Here is a 23,765-nt window from a genome sequence, read left to right on the forward strand (position 1 = left end):
ACTTGGGGGGGGAATCTTCACAGCAGGTTTGCATGATAAAGGTCTCATTTCTAACATGTGTAAGGAACTAATTCAAATTCTTAAGACTAAATCATTTCTTAATAGGTAAAGGGTCAAAGGATATGAACAGGTAGTTTTCAAAAGAAGACATCCAAGTTATTAACAACCACATGAAAAAATGCTCCAAATAACTATAATTAGAGAAATATAAATTAAACAACTAAGATTTCACTTCACACTTGTCAAATGTGTAAAGATAACAAAAGAGGAAAATAAAAAATGCTAAAGGAGCTATGAGGAAAAAGCTACATTAATACAGCAGAGCTGTGAACTGGTCTAGCCATTCTGGCAATCAATTTGGAACCATACCCCAAAAGTTACTGAACTCCACATGCCCTCTGGCACAGCCATACCGCTAGTGGGCATATATACTAAAGAGATCAGAGAAGGAGAAAAAGGGCCCATATGTGCAAAAATATTTATAGCAGCTTTTATCATAATAACAAAACATTGGAAACTAAGGGGGACACTTATCTACTAAGTAACAGCTAAACAAATTATGATACAGGAATGTAATGAAATTCTGTTGTACCATTAGAAATGATGACAGAGCTTTATGAACTGACATGGAGTGAAGTGAGCAGAACTAGGAGAATAATTTACGTACAATGACAACAACATTAGAAAGAAAACATCTGAAAAACTTTGAGACATTGATCAATATAATGATAAACCAAGAGTAGAGGAGTGAAGATAAAACAGACCACCCGCCTCATACGAGGGAGGTGATGAACTTGAAATGCAGAAGACATATATTTTAAGACATGGTCAATGTGTGAATTTGTTTAGCTGTACTACGAATTTGTTATGAGAATTCTCTTCAGTTGGGGGATGGGGTAGAGAAAGAAGAGTAAAGGATAAATGCTTGTATAAATGAATAAATATTTTTAAAAGACTGTAAATTTGATAATTAGGTCATAGATGGATTGAGGAAGGGGAAAGACTTCAGGCAGGAGGACCATGAAGAGGCCATTGTAATAGTCTAGGCAAGAAGTGTTGGGGGCCCGAACTATGGGGTTGTTATGTAAATGGAGAGAGGGAAGTGGTTGAAAGAAATGTGGAGATGGAATCAATGAGATTTAGCAAACGGTATTTCAAAAAATCACACACACCCTCTTCTATTCTCAAACATCCATTGGTTTTCATTTTGTCCTCAAACTTTCAAATTTTTGTTAAGGAGGTCGTAGTCACTTGCTCTCACATAAGGATATCAGAACTTAGCTGAAAGTTCCCCGCCCCATCCCCCAGCTATTGTTGCAGAAGATATGACTTTGGATGTTTCCCCTACAACAATTTTTAAGAGCAGAAATCAGAAAATCATGTAATTGGCCCTCCCTGCTCTCTTGCACAGATGAAAATCAACTGTCAAAACTATGGATCCTATACCTTTAAGTATGTGACCTCCTATAAAAATGTTCATTTAAGACTCACAACATTTATTGTATGCCAGGAGATAATGAATTTCCACATGGACAATATATTCACCAAAGTTCAGAAAATGTTGTCTTAATAAAGAAGTGACCTTCTTTTTAAAACTTTGGAATTCATTGTCTTGTAGGGTCAGAAGGAGAACAAGTGTGGGTTGGAAATCCAAGAAGGGAGGAAAGAAATTGTAAGGTTTTAAGCTAAAGTAATTTTTCAACAATAGTATCAGAAATCTGCCAGGGGAATTTGGAGAGCAAAGACCTTGAACAGTGGTTATCAAACTTCTCTAAAGTTCTACAACAATCTCTTATAGAATTCTCAAAAAAAAAAACTTCTCAAAATAAAGTTGGCTTGTGTTTCTATGTTTGTAGAGGCTTGTAGCCGGAAGAGACCTCAGAGCTTATCTTGTCCAACTCTTTCGTTTCATAGATGAGCAACAAAGACAAGCTATTTATGTGAATGGAAGATCTGAGATTAACATTCCTATAGCACTTCCAAAAGGTGTGTGTGTGTGTGTGTGTGTGTGTGTGTGTGTGTGTGTGTGTAAGTGGGGAGGAATCTCAGAAAATAAAATTGAATTATATGTAAAAGACTACTAAAGAAAGAGAAAAAAACACGCTGTTCCAGATTCATTGGTAGATTCTTTCAAATGTTTAAAGAACAATTATTCTACAGAACTTATTCTCAAAAATTAAGAAAGAAGACCCTATACCAAACTACATTTATGAGACTAATATAGTCTAAATACATTAAATAGATAAGGATAAAACAAAGACAACCATAGACTAGCGCTACTAGTGACTATAATTTCAGAAATTTTGAATGAAATCCTAGCAAAAATTCTACAGCAATAGAGCCAAAAAATTATTTAATAGGACCAAATTGGATTTTTCTGGGGATATGAGGATGGTTCAACATTAGGAAAACAATGTATAACATTAATTTTATTTAAAACAAAACACTTAAACCACAAAATTACATCAATAGATGCTGTAAAGACCTTTGTAGAGCACTCTTCTATGTTCGGAAGGTGACAAAGTATGTACAAAGAAGGATCACTTTTAATATGATGAAGCATGTATATTTTCAACCAGAAGCCGTCATTATTTGCAATGAGGAAACATTAAAACCTTTTCTAATAAATATAGAAGTAAAGTAAGAATGCCCTTTTCCTCACTGCTATTTGACATAATACTAGAAATATTAGCAGCAGTAATGAGATGAAAGCAATTAAAGGCACAAACACAGGCAAAGAAAATATAGTTTCCCTGTTTGCTGACAGAATGATAGTTTACTTAGAAAACCCCAGAGAAGCAGCAAAGAAACCAATTAAGACAATAACTATTAATTAATAATAACTAGCAAGAAATGGCAGATAGGGATACAAAATAAATTCACAGAAATGCAGGGAGAGGCAGAGTATCACAAAAAAATCAATATCACTCATATAATCATGAATCCAGAGCTGGTTGGGATAATAGGCATCATCTAATCTTGCTCTATCATCTTACAAATGAGGAAACTGAGGCCCATGGAGATTAAGTGATTTGGCCACAGTCATATGAGTGGTAATCATCAGAGGCAGAATTTGAACTCAGGTCCTCTGAGTCAGTTCTCTTTTCATCTCACCAGGTTATGTCTCAATCGAATCCTATTTGGGTATTGCAATTCCAAAAGATTAAGAGCTACAAATAGTTTTTGGTATTGGAATGCTGATCTTGATACCAATTTTAACAGCCAGGCCTAGGACAGAAAGTGCTTCCTCATATGTGTCTGAAGATCCCTTATAAATGCTAGCTACCTTCAGAGAAAGAAGCGATGGAATCTGAATACAGATGGAAGCATACTTTTAAAAAAAACTTTCTTTAATTTTCTTTTTTTTTTTTAAATCTGTGTTTTCTTTCGCAACATGACTAATATGGAAATGTTTTGCATGGCTATACATATATAACCTTTATCAAATTGTTTGCTTTCTCAATAAGATTGGAGGGGAAAGAGAGTGAAAGATAATTTGGAATTCAAAATTGTAAAAAATGAAGGTTAAAATTGATCTTGCATATAATTGGAAAAAATAAAATATTAAAACTTAAAAAAACAAACAAAAAATAAAGATCCTTTGTAGGTTGATTATATCAGATTCCATTTGTTCTTTGTAAATATATGAAACTTTTCCACACTACAACATGATGCTTGTATGAGGAGAGATAAAGGACTTATTAAAATCCTTTCCATTATCACCACTGTTGTTCAATATGGTACTGAAAATGTTAACTTTAGCAATAAGAGAAGAAAAAGTAATTGAAGGTATTAGAATAGGCAAAGAAGAAACAAAGCTATCACTCTTTGCAGATGAAATGATGATATACTTAGAGAGTCCTAGAGAATCAAGTAAAAAACTACTTGAAATAATAAACAACTTTAGCAAAGTTGCAAGCTATAAAATAAATCCATATAAATCACTGGCATTTCTATATATTACCAACAAAGCCCAACAGCAGGAAATAGAAAGAGAAATTCCATTTAAAATTGCTGTAGACATTATGAAATATTTAGGAGTCTATCTACCGAAACAAACCCAGGAACTATATGAACACAATTACAAAACACTTTTCACACGAATAAAGTCAGATCTAAATAATTGGAAAAACATCAGTTGCTCATGGATAGGCTGAGCTAATATAATAAAAATGATAATTCTACCTAAGCTAATTTACTTACCAATCAAACTACCAAAAACTATTTTATAGAGCTAGAAAAAATAACAAGATTGATTTGGAATAACAAAAGGTCCAGAATATCAAGGGAACTAATGAAAAAAAATGCAGGGGAAGGTGGCCTAGCCATTCCAGATCTTAAATTGTATTATAAAGCAGCAATTATCAAAACTACTGGGTACTGGCTAAGAAATAGAGTGGTGGGTCTGTGGAATAGGTTAGGTATGCAAGACACAACAGTCAATGATTATAGTAAGCTCCTATTTGATAAACCTGAAGACCCTATCTTCTGGGATAAGAACTCAATATTTGACAAAAACTTCCAGGAAAATTGGAAAAGAGTATGGCAGAAACTAGGCATAGACCAAAATCTCACACCATATACCAAAATAAAGTCAAAATGAGTTCATGATTTAGATATAAAGGCTAATACTATAAGCAAACTGGGAGAGCAAAGAATAGTTTAACTGTCAGATTTAAGGAGAACAGAATTCATGACCAAACAGGAGATAGAGAACGTTATGAAATGCAAAATGGGTAATTTTGATTACATTAAATTGAAAAGTTTTTGCACAAAGCCAATGAAACCAAGATTAGGAGGGAAGCAGAAAACTGCCAATGTCTCTGATAAGGGCGTCATTTCTAAAATATATAGAGAATTAAGTCACATTTATAAGAATATATAAGCCATTCCCAATTGATAAATGAATGGTCAAAGGATATGAACAGGCAGTTCTCAGATGAAGAAATTAAAGCCATCTATAGTCATATGAAAAAATGCTCTAAATCAATACTGATTAGAGAAATACAAATCAAAACAACTCTGAGATACCACATCACATCTATCAGACTGGCCAACATGACAAAACAAGAGAATTATAAATGTTGGAGAAGATGTGGGAAAATTGAACACTAATGCATTGTTGGTGGAGTTGTGAAATGATCCAACCACTTTGGAGAGAAATTTGTAACTATACCCAAAAGGCTATAAAAATGTGCATACCCTTTGACCCAGCAATAGCACATCTAGGGCTGTATCCCAAAGAGATCATACCTTGGGAAAAGGACCCACATATACAAAAATATTGTAGTAGCTCTTTTTGTGGTGGTAAAGAATTGGAAATTGAGGGGATGCCCATCAATTGGCGAATGGCTGAGCAAGTTGTGGTATATGAATATACTATTGTACTACAAGAAATGATGAGCAGGCTAACTTCAGAGAAGCCTGGTAAGACTTGTATAGACTGATGCTGAGTGAAGTGAGCAGAACCAGGAAAACGCCGTACATAGTAACAGCCACGTTGTGTGATGACTAATGTTGATAGACTTACCCTTCTCAGCAATGCAAGGATCTAAGACATCTCCAAAGGTCTCATGTTGGAAAATGCTATCCATATCCAAAGAAAGAACTATGGAGTTTGAATGCAGATCGAAGCATACTATTTGCTATTATTTTTCTTCTGTTGTGTTTTGTTTCCTCTTTCTGGTGGTTCCTCCTATTGGTTCTAATTCTTCCTTACAACATGACTAATGTGAAAATATGTTTAATAGGAATGTATGTGTATAGCCTATAGCCCCGTCTTAGGGAGGAAGATGGGGAGGGAGGGGGAGAAAAATCTAAAACTCAAAAGCTTATGGAAGTGATTATTGATAAATAAAAATAAATTAATAAAAAAATTTTTAAAAATTTAAAAACAAAGAAAAATAAAGATCCTTTATAGGTTGATTATATTAGATTTCATTTGTTCTTTGTAAATATATGAAACTTTTCCACCCTACAACATGATGCTGGTGTGAGGAGAGATAAGGGGCTCATTAAAATCCTTTCCAGATTTCCCAGATGTCACATTCTACTTTGTCTTTGATACTTTGATGATACTTAAGTAAAACTGTGATCTCCTGGATGTGTGTATTCCCTCCAGTGAGGCAGATGGCAACTCATTCATTCCTGATTATTCTTTATGGATAGATAAGGCATTTATTAAGTGCTTTACTGTGTCCAGGCATAGTGTTAAGTATTCAGGATGCAAACTAGACAGTCTTTGTCTTTCAGTAGCTTACATTTCAATGATGGTAGTGGGGGAGGGCGTGGAAAGGAGAGACAATAATAAAGGGGAGTTGTGAATGGAGTGGAAGAGGACCATGGCACAGGAATGCCTTTGGAGGTGTGGATATGGGCAATATAAGACTAAAGTTGGCTTATCAGAGACCAAGATGGCTCCAGGGACAGAATCCTAGGTTCTTGAGGAGAGCGTTTGAGATGATGGCTGATTTGGAGACTTCCTTGCATGGAGATAGCCCAGAATGATATGATATTCTTGTCCATGTTCTCCCACAAATCTGCCTAGGGATAGTATCTAGGGATACTAGGACATTTCATCTGTATCTCTTGACATTGCTTGGAATGGAATTTCTGGAATGTATACAAATGACACCATGTATTTCATTTAGCTCCCCAAATAGCATACCATTTAATATTTTCCTAATGAATAAAAATAAATATGTTGATTTGAGTATCATGGAATCAGAGATAAGGCATACAGTTTTATCAACTACATATGGTTCTTGCGTTTCTAAGCAAGGTTGCTTGAAAGATGAAAGTTGAGCCATTTTGACTAGCTTAAAATAAGCCAGGTTTGTCCATCCCTAATATGACCATTCTGCAAGAGCATAGGTAGGTATTACCTTTCCTATCTCTTCCCTATCTTTTGCTGTGGCAACTATAATCAAACTGCTCAGTTGTTCACTATCTCTCATATTTCCCAGAGCAAAGCACCCCTCCCTGGCCATCATTCCCCTATGTGCACTTCTCCCCCATTAAAATATAAACTCTTTAAGGGCAGAGATCAGCTTGATTTTATTTTTGCATCCCTAGTTCTTACCAAAGTAGCTGGCACACAGTAAATGCTAAATAAATGTCTTTTTTTCATTCATTCATTTATTCCTCATACTTAAAGCTCTTTGCTTAGAACTCTCCTTTACTCTAATTTATCAAGCCCTTACTATGTGCATGTCTTTCCCCACCTCTTAGATTGTAAGCTCAAAGGGGGCAGGGATAGTACAGTTGTTTTTTTTATTTTGTATCTCCTGCACTTAGCTCAGTGCTTCATACATAGTAAGCACTTCATAAAAGTTATGCTTAATGGAAAACATATAAGACAGTCAATTCTTGATTTTCTACAACTCTTCTCTATCTCCCTCCATCCCCCACCCCTCCCGTACCCCAGCCAATTGTTCACCATCCCTATATAATTCTGTACCTTGCTGCCTCACTATCAGAGGCTCATTTTGATCGTGGCCCAAAGTGAAACTCTCAAGTCTCCAGGGCAAGTATAACATACTATGATACTTAAATACTTGAAAAGGTCCTTAATCTTATCCATATGGACACTTTTCCTACTTTGCCTAGATTGCAACCCTGTGCCTTAAAATATGGTTCTTCATTACCACCTGATGCTAAATCTGTTAGTCTCTCTGAGTTTAGGTAATCTGGGCCTTGAATGGTAGAGACAGTCAATTATGGGGCACATACTAAAAGCCTTTCCATCTAGGAAGAACCTGCCATAGTTTGTGATCAGTGGGCATATTCTTTAAGAATTCATTTACACCATGATGACACATAGAGCAGCTAGGTTGTGCGGTGGGTAGGAGTGCTGAGCTCAGAGTCAGAAAGTCTCATCTTCCTGAGTTCAAATCTGGCCTCATCTACCACTAGCCCTGAGACCCTAGATAAGTTACTTAAGCCTATTTGCCTTTGTTTCCTCACCTGTCAAATGAGTTGGAGAAGGAAATGGCAAGGCCCTCCCATATCTTTGCCAAGAAAACCTCAAATGGGGTCACAAAACAATATGATGAGTCATTGGAACTGAATGTTAATGGAGGTGCACAAAATTATAGATGAAAACAAATCCTTTGTATTTGGCTTTGAAATTCATTGTGTGATTCTCACCCCCACCTCCATGCTTTTTAATAGTTTTAACATTCTAATTGTGTTTCCCAATTATGTGTTAGCTTTGGGGGCTGGAGAATTCATCAGTATGCTTAAGCCTAGTTGTCAGCTGGCTTGACTGGTATGAGAGGAGCAGTGTGGTGTAAAGGAATTCCATTACACTGCAATCAGCAAACATCTGGGTTTGAATTCTAGCTCCGAACTCTTTCTAGCTAGGGTGACCCTTGGCAAATCCCATAACCACACCAAGGCTAAAATGGGGATCCAAAATATTTGTAGTGCTTTCCCCACAGAGTGGCTATAAGGAATTTGTCTTATAAATCCTAAATGTGAGCTGTGTTGATTTCTCCACTCTCAAAATTCACTATTGCTTAAATTAATGCTACTGTATTCCAAATACCATATTTCATTTGATTTTGGTTAAAGTTGTCACTTCTGTTGGATTGGGTTTGATGAACCATGCTGTAATATATGTACTGGATACTATTTTATCAGATAGAGGCTGAACCTATGATTTCATTGGTATAGGGAACTCCCAGATGAGAAAATTCTCTTTCCCAATGCAAGTCAGCCCCTTTTCTGCAACTTACAGTCTTACAGAGTTGCCCAGAGCTTTGAAAGGTTAAGTGACTTGTCCAGGGTCCTACAGGAAGAATGTATTGGAGTCTGGGCTTGATTCCAGTTCTTCCTAGCTTCAAGACCAGCTCCCTATCCACTATACCATAGTTTCTCTCTATCTAGTATTTCATAATTGATTTTTTCTTTTGCTTTTAAAACTGCTCCTTTCCTCCAAGCGATACATACCACAGATTAGATGCTTTGTTCTGTTTCATTTTTGTCTTTGCATCCCGAGCAAATAGTAGTGTCTGGCACACAGTAGGAGTTTAATAAATGCTTCATTCATTCATTTTCTCATCCTTCATCTAGACACTTTGCCTAGATTTCTCTTTTTCTCCTATCACATTCTACTAATTTGTGTACATTTCTTATTCTACCTATTAGATTGCAAGCTCCACAGGCGCAGGGGCAATGCTGATTTTTACCTTTGTATCTCTAGCCATTAATCCAGTGCTTTGCCTGTGGTGTATATTTAATAAATATAAAATTGAATGGAAAACACCCAGTATAGTTAATTCTTGATTTTCCCTGACTCTTCCCTGACTCACCCAGACTTTTGATTTTCCACTGCCCTATGTGACCCTGGACTATGGAGCCTGGACCTTGCTACCTGGCTGTCAGGGATTCCTTTTAATTCTGGGCTAAAATGAAACACAATTAGAATGCTAAAGCTGTTAGAAGAGTAAAAAAATTATAGAATGAATTTCAGAGTCAACTATAAAATGTATCCTTTTTTATCTTTCATTTTGCATGTCTTCGCCAATGTCCAGCTACAATGATTCATCATGGCATAGGGATGACCTTGGGTTCCTTAAGACAATGCCAGGGGATGGAAAGCTCTGGCAGATCTTACCAAGCTGGAAAAGGCTTCAGCACAGCCTGGTGTTGGACTTCATCTGCCATTCAAGATCCAGTCTCTCTACATGGGAAGAGGTTAGCTGAGGTTTGGCACCAGGTGGCCATTTTTGTCTTCAATAACTCATGAAGAACTAGGTGCAATTTCTATAAAATGGATAAGTACTCACCCATATGAATGAGATCACAAACCTTCTTGAGTACAAAAAACATCATCCTGTACTATATCTGCCTTGAATGCTCGAGAGTTGACAATACATTTTTTTGGTATAGGTCAACAGTTTAAATATTGTATTGAAAAGCCATGAGTGGAATGGCGTGGGGAGCCCTTCATACTTAATACTCAAAGCTGAGTTTCAGTCTGTGTAAATGCAGCTCTACAAAGCCTACGAACTAGAGCTTTTTAGCTGTTCATCACGCCAGTACATTTTCTTGGTTTTCTTTGATCTAAGATAGCCAGATAAGGATCTTGTAACCTCTGGCCTGGGTATTCAAAGACATTTTGTCCTCTTTGCTCTTGTAGGATAAAGCATTTTTGTGTTCCAGATGTCACCTTCCATTTTCCAAGGTTATGCCCTGTTAGTGGTCCTTGGAAAGAGGTTGACCATAGGATCTTGATTTGCCAGATTTAAAGATTTCTTTTTAAAAATATTTATTAGGGTATGCTTGGGGATGTGGTCAGTGGTGTCCTAGTAAATGTCTGACAACTGACTTTTGAAAAAAAAATGAACACATGACATTTTAAATTTTAATCTATTTCCTCCATCACTTTTTTAAACCTACACAATCAAAAACCAATAAGTTAAGCCCTGTTTGTACTGTTTGCCTGTTTTTGAGATGTAGATGCTGCCACTAAGAATTTAATAAGTGGCTCTGACTCTCAGGCACCACTTCTAGCTGGCTCTTGCATAATTTTGGATGTGGTTCTTGAGCCTAGGGACAGGGGTTCAAATGTCCTTGCACAGTGCCTGACATAGTAGATGCTTAATAAATGTTTATCAACTATTATTGACCACGTCTGAAGCTTACTACACATATGTATGACCTTGGGTAGGTCACTTCGCCTCTCAATTTCCTCATCTGTAAAAAGAGGTCTCTTCCAACTCTGAGTTTATGATCCTATGGTCTACGAAGCCCTTCAAGTCTTAGCTCGTGTTCCACCTCCCACAAGAGGTCTTTGATTTTTCCACTAATTCATTCTCCCTCTAGATCTATTTAGTCATCTGTGTTTATGTTGTATCCTGTCCAGTAGGATGTAAGTTCTCTGAGGTCAGGGTCTGTTTTCTTGTTTTGTCTTTGTATCCCTGTGCCTGGAATGGTGCCTGGAATGTCGTTGGTAATTAATTGTTGAATTCTAGAGATTTATTTCTTCTTGTTCTACCCAGAGTTGAAGTCAAGAATAAAACCCACATCTGGTGGGATTCACACACCTGGGTCTGGAGGAGCTACCCATATTGCCACACTCTGTCACTTGTTGAATTGAATTGACTTTGAATCATTTTATGCCCATGTACAAGAAAAACTTTACCCAATGCATTCAGTTTGCAGCAGTGATTATGGCTCACTAGTAAAAGCAATTATGATTTTTGCAGTCCCTTCTTCCCTATTAAAAGAATAATTGTCTATAAGCTTCTTGGTGGCAGAAGTCATATTTCGTATTTTTCTGTTTCCCATAGTGCCTAGCAGTGTGTGGGAATACAGCTGGATAGTCAAGTCAACAAATGTATTTTTTTGAGTGAGTATTATGCGCAAGGTACTAGGTAGACAAGACAAACAGCCTCTGCTCTTTAGGAATTTCTATTCTCCCAGCTGCCATTGCAGCTGACAAAATCACCTTGTATCTATTTTGTAATATACCCATCCGTGGACATTTCATCTTCCCCCTAGAATGGAAGCTTCTTGAGGATAGGGACCATTTTATTTTTTTTTCTTGGTATGCCTGGTACCTAGTATAGTGTTTGGCACATAAAAGATGCTTGATAAATACTTATTGATCTGGGGATGGGGACATTATCATCATCACTATCATTTATATAGTATTTTAAGTATTTTGCAAATTGCTTTATATATGTGTACAATCTATATATCTACATACATGCAACTGTCTGTCTGTCTCTGTCTATCTATCTATCTATCTATCTATCTGTCTGTCTGTCTGTCTGTCTGTCTATCTATCTATCTATCTCTCTGTCTGTCTGTCTGTCTGTCTGTCTCTGTCTATCTATCTATCTATCTATCTATCTATCTATCTATCCTAATCTCACTTGATCCCCATAATAACTTTGTGAGGCAGGTGCTATTATTGCCCTCACTTTGCAGATGAGGAAACTGAGGCCAAGAAAGGCTAAGTGACTTCCCCGGGGTCACACAGTTATTAAGTGTCACAGGCAGGATTCAAACTCAGGTCTTCCTAACTGCAGTTCTCTATTCACTGCACCACGTAGGTACACTACAGATAATAAAATGAATAGATAAGTGTAAGGAAGTGAGAGATCAGATGGAGTGCCCTAGGGAAATATGATAAATTGAGAACATTATTAGCTGGGGGAATAAGGGAAGGCTTCATGGAGGAGGGGGCATCTGAGCTGAGCTTTGAAAGAAGACAGGATTCTAAGAAGTGGCGATGGGGAAGAAGTGTATGCTTGGCATGGAGGAACAGCTGGAAGATGGAATACTGAGGTTGGGGAATATAGGGTACACCATACTATGAAATTAAGCCTGGAAGAAGTTGTTGGGGCTAAATTATGGAGGTTCTTGAATGCCAAGATGAGGAGTTTTATTTCATTTTGGTACCAACAGGGAGCCTATGAGGGATGCTGCTGGGGATTGACACACTCAGACACATGGCCAATAAGTCCTTGTTCATTCATTAATTTGCAGATGCTTTGCTCAAGGGAAAAGGATCCTGGTTGTGTCATAGAGCCCACAAGCCCTGGCTGCAATAAACAGAGGACCCCATGCTATTATCCTGGGTCTCCTGGGAGATCAGAGTTAATGGGGAGAGGAGCCATCGATGAATATCTGGGCAAAAAAGTGATATCATCATTGTCTGGTAACCAGATTGCTTCATACCTCTCTCCTTAAGTGGATAATGTTTCATAATAACCTCCTACAAATATCAACTACAATTTGATTTCATGTTACCTAGGAGCTTCTTATTTCCCATAATTCATAGGAGCTTTCAGCACATTGGTGACATTTATATATTTGAAAAGGAATGAATTTTGTAAAGAAAACTCTGCTTGAGAAGGGGTGTGTGTGTGTGTGTGTGGGTGGGAGGGGTGCATTTTTTAAAGCATGGATGGGAATGAGCTAATAGGGACCATCCTATAGAGTTTTCTCTGGAGTTCTCCTGAGAACTTCTAAAAACCTGTGCCTCAATGTCAAAAGGCCTTGGTGCTTTGACATGGTGGAATGATGTTCTTATCTACCATTGAGCAAAGAGAAGTGTTGACTCAGTGGACTTTGAAAAAGAGTGACCCTGTGGGAAGAGCACTGGCTCTGGAGTCAGGAGAACCTGAGTTCAAATCTGGCCTCACACACATAATATTCACTAGCTATACAGTCACTTAACCCCAAATGCCTCACACAAAAAAAAACCCAACAAAAAAACGAAAAAATGAAAACAAAACCAAAGAACAAACAACAAAACAAAACAAAAAGAATGACCCTACTCTCTAGTGCTCCCTCTTCTTTCAACTCTCTACTAGATGATGTTATATAACTTCCCGTACTGACCTTCTCCACTCTGGCGTCATGGTAACTCTTCTCACCTAGTAGCAAGAAGGAGGCTCAGGTAGGCAAACCTCAGCCTGGACCTCTGGCTACCCCTTCTGCTTTCTCTACCTGTCTGTCTATCTATCTATCTATCTATCTATCTATCTATCTATCTATCTATCTATCTATCTATCTGTCTGTCTGTCTGTCTGTCTGTTTGTCTGTCTGTCTGTCTATGTATCTGTCTGTCTGTCTATCATCTGTCTATCTTTTTATATGTTTCTTCTTTCTGTCCTTTCTCTTTCTTTCTTTTTCTCTTTCTTTCTTCCCTCTCCTTCTCTATCATCAATCTATCTCCTTTACTTTTTTCTCCCTCCTTTCCTCTCTCTCTCTCTCTCTGTCAATATGTGTTTAACATTTTTGTGTGTGGAGAGGAAATAAAAAGCAATCCCATACTTGATCGACATTGTGTATCGAGTACTTTTCTACTCCCTTTTTGGGGAGACCCCAGATAGGAGCTAAACTGCACCCTTAAGTGATTTTCCCTTGGGCCTTGGGATGGGGGGGCGGAGAGAGAGAGAGAGAGAGAGAGCTGACCGTTCTTTCAGGTGGTCAGGCTCCCAGGACTGAACCCAGGCCATGGACATAGCGGGCAGGGGCCCTTAAGTGGAGTGGAGAGAGAGCAACAAGTCCCAGGCCACTGGGCCCAGCAGCAGGGCCATATCCTGTTACATATATAAGCACATACACAGAAAGCCTGGCCCATAGGGGGCATATAATACATATTTGCTGATTGACTGATTACTTATTTGTGTGCATGCCATCCCTCCCCCCACTACAGTAGAATGTAAGCTCCTTGAAGATAGAGACTATTTCCCTTTCATCTTTGTATCCCTAGCTCCTAGCACAGTGCCCAGCACACAGTTAGCACTTACCAAGTGCTTGAGAATATCAAGCACCTGAAGACCTTCCTGGAGGATCCTAGCCCTGGCTTAGATTAAGAATGTGAATACCAGGATCAGAGAAATGGAAGCCAGAGGCTTCTTTAAGTTTTCACAAGGAATGGCTTTGAGACTGCCTCTTCCTTCTCCATATTCCAACTCATTCAGTCCATTTGTGCTGCCCCAATATTCTTCCTAAAGCCCAAGGCTGATCATGCAACTTCTCTGCTCAAGAACCCTCAGTGGCTCCTTATTACGTCTAAAATAAAAAGCAAAATAAGCTTCACATTTAAAACTTTTCACAATCTGATTTCAGCCTATAGTTTTAGATTTATTTCACATTTGTCTCTCAGTTGTGGACATACTAACCTATTTGCTGTTCCCCTGAACTCAGAATGATATCTCTTACCTCTCTGCCTTTTTATAGGCAATTCCCCACACCTAGAATCCACACCTTCAATTTTCCCCTCATAGAACACCTAGCTTTTTCCTAGGTTTAGTTCATGTACTGTTTCCTACAGGAAGCCTTTCCTGATCCCCATGACTGTCAGTGATCTCACCTCCCTCCTCAAATTATCATAGGTGTAGCAGTTCCTTTGGGTTATCTCTGTCAGGAAGCTGCTACTTTCACAGGTTCTAAGTTACTCCATCAATGGCTACTTCTAAGACGATAGCTCACGAGCCCCAAATGGTGTGCCTCTCAGTAATAGTTAGCCAATAGAAAATTATCTTTTAGTGAAGGGATTCACAAGAGTAGTTACAAAACAGTGAGGCCACACATATGGCCAAGGCAACTAACAACTCTGGAACTGCAGAGAATGCAAATCCTTTCTTTCCTTAAAAAACTTCCATGTGTGGGGCAGCTAGGTGGCGCAGTGAATAGAGCTCTGGCCTTGGAGTCAGGAGGACCTGAATTCAAATCCAGCCTCAGACACTTAACACTTACTAGCTGTGTGACCCTGGGCAAGTCGCTTAACCCCAATTGCCTCGCCAAAAAGCAAAAAAATGAAACAAAACAAAACTCCCATGTGCATATGTATATGTGTATACATATGATGTACATGTATATATGTATTACATGCATATTTCTGAGCATGTATATGTATTTATATGCATGTATACACTTACAAAAATAATGTTCTACATGTGTATGTATAGCTTTGTATATATTTTATGTGACTATATATTTATAGGTGTTTGTGTAGTCATATATATTATACAAATATACCCTTTTGATCATACAAATACATCCATGTATTATATGCACACATACACGAGTATGTGTGGGATTTAGAAAGGCATCATGACGGAGTGGATAGAGAGTTGGCCTGAGAGTCAGAAAGACTTTGGTTCTCAAGTTCTGCCTTTGACATACACAGATCACAGGGATCAGAACAAGTCATTTATTTCTCACTTTTCTCGGTGCCTCTGGCAACTCCAAAATGGTTATAGAGCAGGTCCTAATCTGTACTGGTGGATGGAGTTTTCTCTTTGGGAGTCTTCTGAACCATTGGAATCAAAGATCTGTTCAAAACAAAACCAAAGAAAGAAACAAACAAACAAAATGTAACAACAACAGGACCAGCGTCCTACTGGGATGCCTTCTCATGGTTTGTAGGTGACCTTGGTTTCTTGAAGGCTGCACTCTTAAAGTTCAAGCGTGGCAGGTCCTACCATGTGTGAAAGTCCTTGGGTACAAACTTGGCATTAGATCAGGTGTTGAAAAGTGGCGGATGTTTTGCAAGCTTGCCACATATGTGCCAACTCTTTTTTATTGTTATTGTTGCTATAACTGAATCAAATGCTTTATTTTTTTGTACTTAGTGAACAATGAACACATTGGGCTCTTGCATCCCTTAGCCCTCTCAGTCAGCTGTGTGAATGGGAAGATGTGGGCTGTGGATGTGGAAATCATCTGGAAAAGCCTTCCTGCTCCTTTCTCCTATTTGCCTTAAGGATACTCTTGGAGGTATGCACAGACTGTTCTTTAGAAACATTTACTTTATTTTGACCACCTTGTGACTTCATTGGTTTATTCGAGGAAATTCTCTCTACCAAGCAGGTTAGCATAGGCTCACAGATAAGGAGATGGAAAGGACCTCAGAGGCCATATAGTTTAATCTCCTGATTTTATGTATGAGGAAACTGGAGGGCCAAGGAGGTTATATGACTTTCTCAAGGTCACACAGGTAAATTAGCACAGGAAGGATTTAAATTAAGGTCTATTGTCTCAAATCCAGTGTTTCTGCTAGAACATGCTGACTTATGAGTTTATATATACATAACTACATTGTGTGTGTATCTATCTATCTATATCTGGATATGGGTATGTAAATACATATACATATATTTATATGTCTGGAATCTTCATTCTCATTCACCTCCCAGATCTAATTAGTTGCCAAGTTTTGCTGAATATGTATTCTCAATATCCCTCACATTCATCCCCTTCTGTCTACTAACATCACATCTACCCTAGCCCAGACTTGCATTACTTCTTGTCTGGATTATTGAAGCCATTGCTTTCTATGCATTCGGTTTCTCCCCTTATAATCCAGCCTCTGTATAGCTATTAAGTTAATATTCCTAAAGCACAAGTTTTACCATGCCTTTGCTGTCCTCAAGAAGCTTCTGTGGCTCCCTATGGACACCAGGAATAAATACAAATGTTTCTATTTAGCATTAAAAGCTCCTCACAATATGACTTCAGTCTTTGTTTCCAGTCCAAGTTCCAATTAAATGTTAGTGCCCCTCATGTATTCCAGCCAAACTATTCCTGCTCACTGTTCCTCTACATAACGTTCCATCTTCTGTCCATTATGAGGTGCCTGTTAATTTTAAAAATAAATTAGGAAGTTCAGGCATTGGTGGCTAGATATTCCATCCCTCTCTCATGTTTGCATTTTGACTCTCTTAGTATAGGTCAATACCTATTAGACAGAGAGAGAGAGAGAGAGAGAGAGAGAGAGAGAGGGTGGTATGGTGGGAAATTGACTGGATGAGTCAGATCTGGGTCTAGATTCAAATTCTGACTGAATCCCAGTCATTTCCTATGTGACTTTAAGCTTTGGACCATCAGCGTTCACTGCTCTTTCCTTTGCAGTGCCGCTAATGTTCTCTGATGACCACACCAGACTTCAAAATGCCCTCTGTTGAGTTGTAAGCCACCTCCATTGAGTTGTAGACTGTTTCTAATCCTCTCTCTTTCCTGCTGTTCTGTGCGGCCATCTGCTTGTCTTCAGCTGGTATGTAGCCTCTTTCCCTTTAGTGGAGAAGCCTATTCAACTCTTTAGCTCCTAGTCCCAGGGCTTTTCAGATATCTAATTTAGAACCCAGATGGCTGTACCTACTTAACTAGTTAGAGAAGACCTACACAGTCTGTCCTATCAATTCCCTTGTTTCTGCTTGAGGCTCCTAGTCAGTGAATTCAGTCAATTCTCTGACTTAGAGTAAGAAAATTCCTTTTCATTCCTTTGTATTCTCCCCATGCTGGAGGCCATCTCCAGTCCTGATCTGTATCTGGCCACTGGACCCAGATGGCTCTGGAAGAGAAAATGAGGCTGGTGACTTTGCACAGTCCTCCCTCACTTAAACCCAATTCACTTGTATGTCATGGCATCACCTCCCTGATGTCATGGTCCTCATCAAGAACGAAGGACAAACAACAACTCACCTATGCCAATCATGGTTTGAGCAAGTCTCACATTAGGAAAATGACTGAAAGGGGCTATGTGGGGCTGGTGACCTTTGGCCTTCTTCTCTTCTAGAAACAGAGTTACTGACTTCCCTGGGCTCATTTCCATAAAGGAGAGAAGCAATGAATTCTGTTTTTTGTTTGTTTTTTGTTTGTTTTTTGTGAGGCAATTGAGGTTAAGTGGCTTGCCCAGGATCACACAAGTGAGTGCCAGAATTGAATTCAGGTACTCCTGACTGCAGGGCTGGTGCTCTATCCACTGTACCACCTAGCTGCCCCTGAAGCAGTGAATTCTGGAAACCGTAGATTGGTAAGCCTGATGTGGATCTCCAGAAAACTTTTACAATCAATTACCAAAGATCTGCAAACATTTATGGGGGAAAGACTGTTCACTAGGAGCTAACATTGGCTCATTAAAAACAAGCCATACCATATTAACAATGTAATCTTTTTAGCTAGTGTTACCTGACTGGCAGACTAAGAGAAAGTAAACTGTACTGACCAACTGTATCTTATTTCAGCAAAGTTTTTGCCAGAGTCTTCCCTGACATCTTTGTGGATGAGATGATCTGCTTGTAATGTACATTCATAACTAGTTAAACAACTGTACCCTAGAAGTCTTGATTAATGGATCAATGTCAACTGGATGGGAGGTCTTTAACGGTTGACCACAGGGCTCTACTCATGATCCTGTTTTAGTCAATATTTTCACTTAATGAACTGAGTAGAGAAATAGAAGCTGTAATTGGCAGATAAGACCAAGCTAAGCTCCAAGAGCGCAGGTAAGACAACATGTGACAAAAACTTGGAAGCAGGTCATGTGATGAGTATTTTGGAGTTCTGGTCAACCCCAAGTTCGGTGCTGAGGTAACAGCAAAATGTGGGGGTCACAGGGCTGTGGGGAGGCTGTAACGATATGTGTTTTGCAAATACAAAGCTCACATATACTTGTGGATATGTAGTGTAAGAGACAAACAGCTCTGGACCCACAAAGACCTGGATTCAAGTCCCACCTTTGATGCTTACTGGCTATGTGACTCTGAGGAAATAATTTCAACTCTTCAGGGCTCTCTAAGAACGTAAGTTTCAGACAATGTGTTGTTCTTCACCAGTAGAAGGAGTTTCCTTACCTGGGACCTCCCTATATCAATGAAATCACCAGGGCATTCCCTATCCCTCTACTCACATATACTCTAAAACAGAGGTGTCAAATGCTCATGTAGGCACAACACTTCTGAGTGTGGGCTGCACCAGATTAAAATGTAGTTCCATTCTGATTTTAGTGTTTTTAGGTATTTTTAAAAATGAAGCATATAAACATGTGTGGTTTTCTAAGTCAATATGGAGCCTGCAGGGATCCTTACATATGGCTTAGTGACTCCCATTTCTATGAGTTGGACAGTACCATTCTAAAGCATTCTGTAAATGTGAGCTCCTGTTATTGCAATTACTTTTATGACGTGTGAAACGTCTTATAATATTTGCTTTAGATAATTAGCATTATTGTGATGTGGTTGCTAAGAAACCTAATGCAAAGTTGGACTGCGTTAATGGAAGTATAGTAATCTGATCTTGAGAATCAATAGTCCTTTATTCACTTGTGCTATTCAGGCTATACCTGGATCATTGAGTTTAATTTTGGGCACCATCCATATTTAAAAGGAAATAGTGAAACTCAAGTGTATCTAGAGAAGAGCAGCCAGGTTGATAAGAGACCTGGAAATTATCTTTTTATCCAAAAGAATTGGAAGAGTCTGTAGAAGACTCAGTATGTGGCTCAGAAAAAAAAATAGGGTTAGGATTGGGGCTAGGAAGATATGGTGCTGTAATACCTCAAAGATCCATGATTTTACATGTAAGAGTATTCCCTCTATCCAGAAACATTGCAACCCTTCTTCTAATTTAGTAAACAGCCTTTAAATATTCCTGTAAAATCACTAATAAAATGAGAAAGGGAAATGAAAATCATTGTGATGCTTCCCCTCACACCTAGCATATTGTCAAAGAGGTTGAAATGATAGAAATAGTCAGCGTTGGCAGGGCTGTGGAAAAGTAGGCACTTTGATACATTATTGGAGTGGTGAATTGTTTCAACTGTTCTGTAAAACAGTTTGGAATAGATGAAAAAAGTGACTAAGTTGTTCATCCTCCTTGGTACAGGGATTCTATCAGTTAGTTAATAAACATTTAATAAGTACCTACTAAGTATTAGACACTGTGCTAAGTGCTGGGGATACAAAGAAAGTAAAAAAGTAGCCCTTGCCCTCAAGGAGCTCACAGTCTAATGGAAGAGACAGCACAAACAAGCTCTAAAGATGATGGTTTGTGAGTATGTGCCCCAAGCAGATCAAGAACAGAAGGGAAGGTCTCACATGTACCAAGGTATGGATTAAAACATTTTTTTATTGTGGCATAAAACTAGAAAAAAAGGTAGATTGATTGGACAGCGGCTAAGCAAATTGTAACATGTAACCTGCGTGGTAACAAATGGTAAATATGGAGATTTTCAGGAAACATGGAAAGACAGCAACTGGTATGGCACAAAGAAAGCAGAACTAGGAGAATAATATACCCAATGACTATAGTAAAGTAAAGGAAGAGAACAGTTAGAGATATCTCAATTCAGATTAATATAATGAGATACGTATATGGGCTTTGACATGTGGTTTATTAGCATAAGGAGCTTTCTGTGAGGAATTTTCTCTCTCAATGCAACTTCTACAGCCAACTCAGAGAATTACCTGGGGAACTGAGGAGTGAGGTAAGTTGCTCAGAGCAATGTGACCAGTATGTTTACATGAAGAGAATATTAATTATGGGTTATCTCTCAAGATATCTTCAAAGCAAAAAAATTCAGTAGCTAAATCTATTGGGGGGAGGAGGGAGGAACTGAATTAATGGACACTTACAGTATTAAAATCAATATCCAATTAAACTTAATTTCCATTGAGATGTGATTTTATTGTCATTCTGTCAGATAGGACACGACTTTATCAAATTATAGCTGTCGGTATATGGCATTGTTCACATGGTGCTCATCATAGACCGATTTGTATTGTGGTGATTAAATTTGAGAGAGGGAGGGCCGGATGTGTGGTCTGGACCTATGATGTCATTGTATAGGAAACTCCTTGTGAGCAAATGTGCCTCACCAATGCTTTTTGATTAGTCTTAGAGAGTTTCCTGGGGGGTCCTGAGTGGTGAAACTGTGCAGGATTTGAACATTAATGACCAAACTTTATTCAATGGGACTGAAAATGAAGAAATGGTGAGCTACAGGACCAGAATGCTATATATGTAGTCAGACATTATTTAGGTATCGGTTTCCTTTGTTTATCTGGAGATTGTTTGCTATAAGAGAGGATTCTCTTGCAGGATAGAGGATGGGAAAGGACAATGACATTTTTTAAAAAATACACAATTTTGGGGCAGCTAGGTGGCACAGTGGACCTGAGTTCACATCTGGCCTCAGATCAAACACCTGACACTTACTAGCTGTGTGACCTTGGGCAAGTCACTTAACCCCAATTTCCTAAAAATAAAATACACAGTTTAAAAAAAGACCTGCAGTAGCAGAAAATTCATACACCTACATCTATCTGATCTAGTGATGTACCTTTCTCTACTCATCAGTTTCTCAGATAACACACATACACTCCATCACCCATCCTGTTCTTGAAGCCTTCAGATTTATATCACATGCTAGAGATTGGACACCATTGACAGAGCCTTTGAGGACTCACCATCATGAGGCATGACAGGAGGACCTCATGGGAAAAGGACATTTGTTCCACATTGCTCCATGGGCAGATCTAAGACTGGAAGACAGAATCTTTATGGAGGTAGATATTCCTCAACTCTGAAGCACTGGGCACAATGGGGGATGCAAGGAAGAATAAGATAAAGTTTCTGCCCTCAAGGAGCTTCAAATCTAATTGTTATTATTTTAGAAGGGGATTACAACGGACACAGATTTAATCCAATTCAGTCAGTCAGTCATCAGGCACTTATGAAGCACCTACTATATGGATACAAAGACAGGTAAAAGACAGTCTTCAAGAGGCTCACAGTTTTATGTACAAACTAGCTATATACAGGATAATTTGGAGGTAATCAACAGAGAGAAGACACTAAATTTGTTAAATAAATTAAATAAAAATTAAACAACTGAGAAGCAGTTCGGTGTGCTCTGGAGAGGGACTAATAGTCAGGAAGACTTGGGTTCAAGACCCATAGCAAAAGACTTCTGCTATGTGTGAGGTATTATTATTATTATTACTATTATTATACTATCTGAACTTGTTTATCCCAGAAGAATTCAAGTTTCCTAAAGGCAGGGACGTAGTACTGGAAAGACTGCTGGATTTGGAAGCAAAGTCTGTGGGGCCCTCAGCAATCACTTCATCTCTGGGTGACCCAGATAACTTTCTAAGACTAGGTGATCTGCATTGGAGAAGGGGGTTTGCTCTCTGGGAGACTCCTATCCAATGCAATCATAGGTCCAGACCACATATCCCTCCCTTCCTCAAATTAAATAACCATAAGTCAAGACAGGCTATGCTAAGTGCTGTGTGAGCAGTACCATACACTGACTGTCATAATTCAAAGGAGTTCTGTCCCTCTTGACAGAATGTCAATAAAAGCACATCTCAGGGGAACATGAACCTAATTGGATATTGATTTTCTTAACACTATAGGTGTGCATTAATTCAGTCTCCCAGAATAAGTTTAGCTACTGAACTAGTTTTTCCTTGGAAGATGTCTTGTGAAGGATAAACCAAAAATAACAGTCTTTGGGGATTGAACAAACAAACAAATTTAAGCACCTGCATCTGCCAGTTACTATGCTAGGTGCCAGGAGCACAAAGGAGTATAAAAATAGAACAACCAGAGAGTCATACATTGAAAACTGGAAAGATGTTAGAGGCCAGCTAGTACATACCGCTCATTTTACAGATAGGGAGACTGAGACCTAAGGAAGGCTCAGTGATTGACATGAGGCCACATGGTGATAACCAATCCTCTTTCTTCTCACACAAATATCTCCTTAGTTCAGGTTTTCATCACTTTCCACCTGGGTTGTTGGAATAGCTTCTTACCTGGTCTTTCTGAGTCAAGCCATTCAGCTCTCCAATCCATCCTCCCTAGAAGTGCCCCAGGGATTTTTTCCTAAAGTGCAGGTCTGGAGGGAATTGTGAGAAGATGGCAGAAGATGGCAAGAAATTGCCTCCTCTCCCAAATTCCCGCCCCTTCCCCCTAATAACTTAAAATAATATCTCAAAGTAAATTTTAGAACAGCAGAAATAGTTAAAAGTCAAGGTAAAAGCAATTGAACAGGCTAAGAGGACTTGGGAAGGATGTTAGGAAAGATCTGACCTCCAGGGCTGGTGGCTGGCCTGATTGAAATTCAGGTACCTCGGGGCACATACAGCTGTGTCAACAAACGACAGGCTTTGGGGGCAGCTGTGTCCTGGGCAACCTCAGCTTCCAGAACTTTCACCCTAAGGAAGGTGTGAGCTCCCATGGCAGATCAGGGGAAGATTGTGAGGGCCCTCCGCTGGTACTAGACTCAGGGCGCAGGTGCACTGACTAGTGGTTCCATGCTGTGGCTGTGGGTGAGGAGGAGCAAACACACACAAATCCAAGTGTGGTCCTAGAGGGGTGGGGCCCTGCTGGTTGTGGTCCCTGGCAGGAGAGCCAGTCCCTGGTTTCAGTTCTGGGACAGAGGGGTGAATGGAGGCTTGTGAGGAGGGTGTCATCACAGGAAGTAAGAGAGTTTGTGGTGACACCAT

The 23,765-nt window shown here is 38.9% G+C and overlaps 1 protein-coding gene across 6 annotated transcripts in view; it reads left to right on the forward strand.

Annotated features, from left to right (window-relative positions):
• The window catches only part of SOCS2 (suppressor of cytokine signaling 2), a 77,354-nt gene extending 61,105 nt beyond the window's left edge, over window positions 1-16,249 (forward strand). For all 6 annotated transcript variants that reach the window (XM_021006455.2, XM_021006456.2, XM_021006452.2 and 3 more), the window contains 2 exons: window positions 12,502-12,673; window positions 16,104-16,249. In XM_021006455.2, the coding sequence (XP_020862114.2) occupies window positions 12,502-12,673; window positions 16,104-16,234 (303 nt within the window). In that variant the 3' untranslated portion in view covers window positions 16,235-16,249. The remainder of the gene's footprint in view (window positions 1-12,501; window positions 12,674-16,103) is intronic.
• Window positions 16,250-23,765: the final 7,516 nt, after the last annotated feature.

This window comes from Phascolarctos cinereus, unplaced genomic scaffold (assembly GCF_003287225.1).
Source record: "Phascolarctos cinereus isolate Bilbo 61053 unplaced genomic scaffold, phaCin_HiC Scaffold_1;HRSCAF=81, whole genome shotgun sequence".
Classification (NCBI taxonomy): Eukaryota; Metazoa; Chordata; class Mammalia; order Diprotodontia; family Phascolarctidae; genus Phascolarctos; species Phascolarctos cinereus.